This window comes from Pyxicephalus adspersus, chromosome 3 (assembly GCF_032062135.1).
Source record: "Pyxicephalus adspersus chromosome 3, UCB_Pads_2.0, whole genome shotgun sequence".
Classification (NCBI taxonomy): Eukaryota; Metazoa; Chordata; class Amphibia; order Anura; family Pyxicephalidae; genus Pyxicephalus; species Pyxicephalus adspersus.
In genome coordinates, this window is record NC_092860.1 from 142,895,509 (window position 1) to 142,903,769 (window position 8,261).

General features: G+C 41.9%; 1 protein-coding gene across 1 annotated transcript in view; it reads left to right on the forward strand.

The window, feature by feature from the left end:
• The first annotated feature begins 439 nt into the window (after nt 1–439).
• The window catches only part of ATOH8 (atonal bHLH transcription factor 8), a 36,991-nt gene continuing 29,169 nt past the window's right edge, over nt 440–8,261 (forward strand). The window contains exon 1 of the mRNA XM_072406591.1: nt 440–1,340. Coding sequence (XP_072262692.1) covers nt 771–1,340 — 570 coding nt within the window. The 5' untranslated portion in view covers nt 440–770. The remainder of the gene's footprint in view (nt 1,341–8,261) is intronic.

The window sequence follows — 8,261 nt, forward strand, 5'->3', positions numbered from 1 at the left end:
TCCAGGAAAAAAAATTAGTTGTGTTTTAATATACCAGAATTCAAGGATGTTACAGAACACAGTGTCCTATCAGACTCCTATATTCAAATACCCTATCTATCTATCTATCTATCTATCTATCTATCTTCTTTCTTTCTTTCTTTCTTCCTTTCTTTCTAAACTACATTGTAGTTTATGTACCAGCTTCCTTTATTGTTAGTGGTGAAGTGTTGGGACAAAGCATGCCCTCCCCAGGCACAATAATATCATGTATCATTTTTCTTTTCAGGCATTGCTAAGTTTTAGAGGAAACAGCTTCATGGAGACAACAGAACAAAGGGGATTGGCAGGCCAGCTGCTTTTGGGAAGAGAGAGAGAAGGAGAAAGCAAGAGAGGGGGTGAAAAAAAAAGCTTCCTGCTCCTTTAAATCAGCTCATCTGTGTGGCTGGGGCAGGGAAGTCTTTTTGGCTGTGTGAGGCAGTCTGCTTGTAACAGGCGGCTTGCTGACTGATCTCACTAACAGGGCTTCTGTGTAAGCTGAGGCTAAACAAACACAGATGGAGCCCTGTGTGCCTTCCCCAAAAATGTTGGCAATGCGGCAGGGACATCAAATGACACTCTGACTGCACAGCACACAGTCCTACCATGCCGGGCGAGGAGACCTGACTGGTCTGGGAAGCTTGCAATTTTAATCTCTTCAGTTAGCTAATAAAGGGTATCACTTAAACTCCCAGAACCGCACGCTGGACGCTGTCCATTTCTGCTCGTCCGCCGTTCCCCCTCAAGGCGTCATGAGAAACCTCCAGATCCTAGAGGACCCCCAATGGAAGGGCCATTGCATCAAGGACATCTCTAGTCTCAAGAGGCTGAAAAGGAAGAGCAGGGAGGTCATCAAGCCATTGAATGGCTACCAAACTTTTAAAGTGGACTTGAAAGTGGACAGCGACTTAAAGGGGGCTGCTCAGCCAAGACCCCCGATAGCCAACAACGAGCTGATGGACGGGGCAGCCGAGGGGGGATCGGAGGATGCTCTGGATTTGAGAAGCGTAGTTGCCCCGGGGAAAAAGGGGCTTTTGGCCACCGGGAGCTTGGAAGCCAAACCCTATGGGGATCAGAGACTACAATCCAGGATTGTGGTGTGCCAGAGACCCCCGGAGACCTCCTACCTGTCAGTCTCTCAAGTCACCTACAACAACAGCAGTCCAGACCCCTGCTCACCGCCTAGGAAACGGCTGGGGGAGACGGCAGGCGTCTCTTCAGAGATCAAAGCCATCCAGCAGACTAGGAGGCTGCTGGCTAATGCCAGGGAGAGAACCAGAGTGCACACCATCAGTGCCGCCTTTGAGGCTCTCAGGAAGCAGGTATAGAGCTCTCTGTGTCCCCTTTCCATGCAACACACCGCCAATGGGTGTCAGGGCACACGCCACAGCCACGGGCTCAGCACATAATACTAATAACTAAAATAGCTTAAAAAGCCCTCCTAGAATACTAACGCCAGGTAAGGCAACAATGATGAGGAGCAGTAAACCATAGCAACCAATCACAATTTCCCTTTTATCTGTTTGGAGAAAAGAGGATTTCTGATTGGTCGCCATGAGCTATGATATCATAAAATATATTGTGTTCTAATAACTGTATGTGCTTCATGCATGAAATGAGAATATATATAGGATATTACTTTGTTTGATTATTTATGGATTTTATATTAAAGTGATGGGACAAACTATAACTGTCGGGAGGGGGGTTCTTTCTCTTCGTCTTCTTCTTCTTATTATTATCATTATTAAACAGTATTTGTATAGCTGATTGATATATATATATTTATATATATATATATACAGTATTTATCTTCAGTATTATCATCATTATTAAACAGCCCCTATATATTTCACTGAGTATATATATATATATATATATATATATATATATTATATATATATATTTATATAGCACCAACATATTACACAGTGCTGTACAATAAATAGGGGATGCCAATGACAGACAGTGACACAGGAGGAGAAGACCCTGCCCCGAAGAGCTTACAATCTAAGAGGAGGGGGAAGCAGCACACCAGGAGGGGGATTTAATATGATTAATATCAATATTTATATAGCACCAATATATTACACAGCGCTGTACATTAAAAAACAGTTGCAATGAGAGACAGATATAGACAGTTACATAAGAAGAGGAGAGGACCCTGTCCCAAAGAGCTTACAATCTATTAGGTGAGGGAGTAACACACATACATTGCAGCAGCTGATTAATAATATTTAACCCATGAGAATAAAGGGAACTTTTATAAGCACCCCTAGCTGTGTTATAGTTTCACCCCTGTGGTCCCTGGACGGGCATATATACAATCAGAAGTAAAATAAAAATGAAAGTGACTTATGATTGGTTGGCATGGGGTACAGAATTCTGCAGATCTATTTACAGTGTTGGTTACAGAGGGGAAGAAGATTTGTGTTACAGCCAATGTAGCAAATATGATTGAAATGATATGAAAATGTATCGTTTTTGCAACAGTTTAAAAGAATTTTATTGCTGTAGGTAACATGAATACTTTTCATACATGATGCAGGAGCTTAAAAAATCAGAAACAGCAACCAGTCAAATAATAAAATGCTATAGAAAACAAATTTCTTAAGATTCATTCCCTATGACCCCTTCTATACTAATAAACCTATTTAATGTACAGTTCTGCATATTATGTTGGCGCTATATAAATCCTGTTTATGAATAATATTAATATTAATAATAACTTTTGCAACATGTCCTATTTACTTTGGTCAGACTGGTCTAATAAAAGACAAATTGAAACACTATTTGCAGATAGAAACTTAGTGCTGTTGCCTGGAGCAACAAGTCAGTTCCTAACTGTGGTTTAGTTTAGTTTAACCCCTTGCCTTCCATAATCCAGATATTACCATTCCTCAACATGATGCCCCATGCTGCGGATATGTTAATATTTTTTTACCAGCTAGGAGTCACTAACAGGTCTGCTCTCCACTGACAACCAGTATGGTTCTTAAAAATGTGATCAATTAATTGTACAGCGCTACTTAATATGTAAGAGCTATATAAATACTTTTTATTAATAAGAAGAATAAGAAGAATAATCATCAATATATCTGCTATAGACAAAATATACCTCTAGACTTTAGATGGCATTGCAGGTGTTTAATACTGCAATTGTCATCCGATTACAATATTAAAAAAAGATAAATTAAAAAAAAAGTAAACTTTTTTTTATATTTTTATACATTTGTCAGCACATAGGAAAACAGAAGCTTTTTTTTATTATTTAAACTGTATACTGAATAAAAGCCTTTTATGTCCTTGAATACTACATAAAAATATTGGGATATGCCAGTTTGTATGCAAAGTATGCCAGTATGCAAAATTTGAGCTGAAAGGTGACTTCTGATAGGTTGCTATAGGTTATGGAATACTGTTCTAGCTTACAGAAATGAGTCATGAGAAATGAGGCCCCCAGTTTTGTGTATTCTAGGTCAGAAAATGTAAAAAAATAAAAATGTAGTTGCTATAGGCAACAAAATACATTTTTGGTATTAATATTATTAGACAGCATTTATATAGCGCCAACATATTATAGAATGCTGTACATTTAATAGGGTATATACAGGATTCAGAAGCTCAAACAAGGAGTAATAATACATTCCAGTTATTATTATATAGCATATATATATATAGTACTATGTATTATGCTACACCTGCACCTCTAAAGCTGACCACTTCAGCTTTACTTACCAGTTTCTTTCCCACCCTGTGACCAGACAACAAAAAAGCAGTGCACTATGAGCTTATCTCACGGTCACTCTGCTCTCTCCTCCTACCCGCATTTTCCTTGCATTGCATCACACCCAATTGGCTCCATATGCTGCTTGTTTATCACCCTCTCTGAGCTCTGTTGTACAGTACACTGCAAGAAGCTAATGTTAGGTCAAATTAGTTACTGTTTCTTCTTGCATATGAAAGATACGCTTAATGGTGTATAACTACATTTGTGCTTGATGTTCGGCTTTAGGTCATAAATATTTAGGATTTCCCCCTGTAAAACAGACTATTAGTCATATATGTGCTGCAGAAATACTGCACCAATCAGTGGCTGGTAGGGGTTGTAGTATATAAAGAAAAGTGTCAATTAAAATCTGAAGTGTTATTTCAGTTCTTGGTGAATACTGATAGACTAAGACTGCCATTGGCTCCTTGTAGGAGAGTCTCTGGGGGAATGTTTTTGCAGGATTTCTTAGCTCTGATTCATCCCACAGTGTGTGTGAAAAAACAGCAGGGAAGGACTGATAATGATTATAATGGTTGGATGATAGAAATGAGAAGGCTGGCACCTCCAGGGGTTGCATGGTATGTGGGACCCCCTAAATTCCAGCCAGCACTCCCCCACCCTGACATCTGCTTTATTATTAGTGAATTTACTCCTAGATTGTAAGCTCTTCGGGGCAGGGTCCTCTCCTCCTCCTGTGTCACTGCCTGTGTCTGTCATTTGCAACCCCTATTTAATGTACAGCGCTGCGTAATATGTTGGCGCTATATAAATCCTGTTTATTAATAATAATAATTTAATAATTAGAGAGGAGGGGGGTATCACAGCCAGGTTTCGGGGACATATAATCCTGGATTTTGGGGGGTTCCTAGGGAACTATACAGCAGATCCATGCCAATGACATCATCAGCTTTGCTTTTCTGTCTTTGGCCCAAAATTTTGCTTTAAAACTCCAACCCCAGTTGTGAGGGCAGTAAGGCTGTCAGGTTTATATTGATGTCTCTGCTGTAGTGACAACTCTTCTGTCTCAGCTAATAGGAAATCTAACCCTGGGACTGGAGTTTCACTTTAATCTTTGACCTTTAGATATCTTTTTTCAGAAAAGCTCCCACCTTATATCATTTTAAAGCTGTCCTTAGGCTGTTAAAGTGGAACTAAAGCAAAATTTAAAAACCACATTTACCTTTAATCCTGCAGATCACTCAATCACGCTGGACTTTTTGTTGATCCAGTCCTGTGCCGTCCTGTAATTTTTATTTGCCCCGTTGCAGGGCAAGCGCCGGGCGCCTCCATCTTCAGCCTCCTTCTTCCTTCTACGTCAGCGGTCGCCAACTGGTGGCCTGTGGACCACTAGTCGTCCGCAAGCAAATTTTGACCCCACTGGGGGGGCGCACCGACCAGAGCCATGGACCATGCCCCACTCACAAATCCCAGGCTCAGGGAAGTAAGCGGGCTGTGTCTCTGGACATAACCCCCCCACTCTTCCATTGCAGGCTTAAATCTGCAACGGGGAAGTGGGCGTAATTATGTTACGATGACATCACTATGGGGGCAGTTTCTCCCCCTTTGATTGACACCCAGCTCCCCGCGCATGCGTGGTCAGGAGCCAGTAATTTTTGTGATACGCAGGACTGAAAAGGTTGGTGACCATGGGTCTACGTCCCCCAATCTCACACTGCACAGGAGTGAGACTGGGTGACGTCGCCTGCTGTTAAGGGGAAAAAAAAGAAAGCTGATCCCACTGCGCATGCGTGAGATCACTATCTCTTTCTCCTCGGTGAAGGAAAATGCACAGTTTCAGGCATGCGCAAAAGAAGCAGCAAGGAGCCTCCCAGAATGCGTGACATATGTATCCCAGGAGGCTCTTCTCACCCATTCGCTCTGCGCACACCACCATGATCAAGACAGAAAGGGGTGGTGCTTCACCCTTTATTTTTTTTAAAAAAAGGGGTGTTGAATTAAAAATAATGAAGAAGAATAATTTATACTCTTTTATTTAAATTAAAAACTTTGAGTTTAGGTCCCCCCTTAGGGTGAGACCCTATATGTGGCGGCAACCCATAGAGCAGGGGTCAGCAAAGTTTTATGGCCACTAGGCCATTTATGGGGTGGGCGGGAGCACACTAGGCCGGACCCGCCCTAATGGCTCCGCCCACCACCAGGGAACACCCCCTGAAGTGAAATCGCTCTCCTCCATTTGCATTGCGGAGGAGAGGGATTTACCTTCGGAGCTTTCCCTATTTACTGCGCTGGTGGAAGTATCAACGCTGGCCGCGGTAAACGGGAGCAACTGCAAGGGGGTGGCACGGGAGCTCCAGCTCCGGTAGTTCCTAAGGCCCCCCGGCCGATCCGCTGGCCAGGGGGCGTTAGGCCGGAACGAACCACTGGCTAGGCTGTATCTGGCCTAAAGGCCTGAGTTTGCCGACTCCTGCCATAGAGAATAAATGGAACTCCTTAGTACTGCCCGCTGCTGCCTGCTGTAAAATGTGCTTACGCTGGTTATTTAAGGACCAATGCTGATGCCAGGGCTGTGATGAAATCTGTGCTTACGCTGTTTATTTAGGAACTAGTACAGGGTAGAGGGAAGCTGCAAGGAGCCGCATAGGAGCACCTGATCTGATTGCAAGTCTAAACCTAAATTTAAGCTCTAGTGCGATGACTTGCCTAGGCGTAGAAGCCGTCATCAGTCTGCTGCAGCCAGTAACAAGCATTTTCTCAGTCTCCCAACTACCCAGTGATCATACTGTACATTTGCACTTTTTTTAGCAAGTTAGAATTTGTTGCAGGAGCTGATCAAAGATTTAGGCCCCCGTGTCAGCCAGGCACAGAAGTTCATTTCCAGTATCTGGAGTCACCTCTGGGTTTAGGTGCCCCCTTTACAACCTTTGAGGAATTTCCCTTTTCTTGATAAACAGATGATGAGAAGCCAAGGCGACGGTTTGTTACAACTGGCCAAATGTTTTGGCATTGGCACAGATGACGTGTAAAAGGACAAGCTTTAATTTTCCGAATAGAAAGGGAATCCCAGTTCCTGACTGCCAACTGACCACCCCACAAAATAAGAAGTAACCGCATGCTTCCAGAGCAGATTTCATGCTTTCTCCCATGAAACTTGATGCTGTGCTTTGTGCAAGAATCAAATCATACACTGTGCAAAGTTTTATATCTTCATGCCTAGAGACCTAACTCACATGCTTGTTCCTAAAGCAAAACTCCATGGAAAGCAACAAGTAACCCTTACAATAGGTTCCCCTTATTGTACCCTTACAATAGTTAAATGCTTGTTTTGTTAATGGGTATAGGAATATATAGAAACATAAACCTATACCATAGCTCATGCAGCTCCTCTTCCATGCTAGACAGAGGTCCTGCATTGTGCAGGAGGATGTCAGGTGCCCATCATGTGCCCATCTCCTTCCTAGAGCACTAGAAAGTAAATGTGCCAGCTGCAGGGGGAATCAGAAATAAGTAATTATTATACTGTAAGTATTACTTACACTTATTTCCTTACCCCTATACGCACTTAGCTTTAATCCCTTGCACTGTGCAAAAGTACCTACTGCAAAGGTTACATTTTGTTTTCCATAAAGTTCCACTTTTATTTTAGAGTTTTTACCTTTACTATTTAACCTTTTCTACAGGAAGCACCCTATATTATGGGTACCATATTGGATTATTTATCTAACATTATGAAGAATTTATCAGATGTTAGAATATACAAAGGTGGATGAGAACACTCAGAAGTTCTAGTTGTCCTGGAATAGATTGGAAATCTCATCTGGGAGATCTCAGTTGACATGACCAAAAAGAAAACTAGTAGCGGGCTCAGTACAACAGGTCATATCCATGCATAATATATTACTTTTGGGTGGACAATCCCAATAACTAGGGAATAGCTGGCCCCTGACTGTCACACCTGTATGAGCTTGAGGAGTCTCCATAAAGGGGTTTCCAAAAGAATTGTCTCTGGACAGTTTGCCACTTAGGTTAGATGAAAAGACCTTTCACACAATTGGCATTCTAAATTATCCCAATGAGGTTAAGAAGGGTTGAGGTCAGGGTTCTTGTGTAGCCACTCATGTTCCTTCACACTAAACTCAACATAAATTTGACCATGCAGAGGAAGTTTGATGGTCAGGTGTCTATATATTTTTGTTCATTCACTGTAGGTGTAATGGTTAGGTTTCTACATCTTTTATGGTCATGTAGTATAGGTATGATGAACAGTTGTCCATGTCTTTTTGGGTATATGCTGTGGTTGTGATGGTCTGGTTTGCACATATTTTTGGTCATATAGTATAGATGTGATGGTCAAGTTACCACATAGTTTTGGTCAAATGGTGTAGGTGTGATGGTTGAGAGTCCAAATATTTTTTGTTCATATGATGTAAGTGTAATGGTCAGGTGCCCACATCTTTTTGATCATGTGGTGTAGATGTGATGGTCTAGTTTCCATCTATATTTTTGTTCATATGGT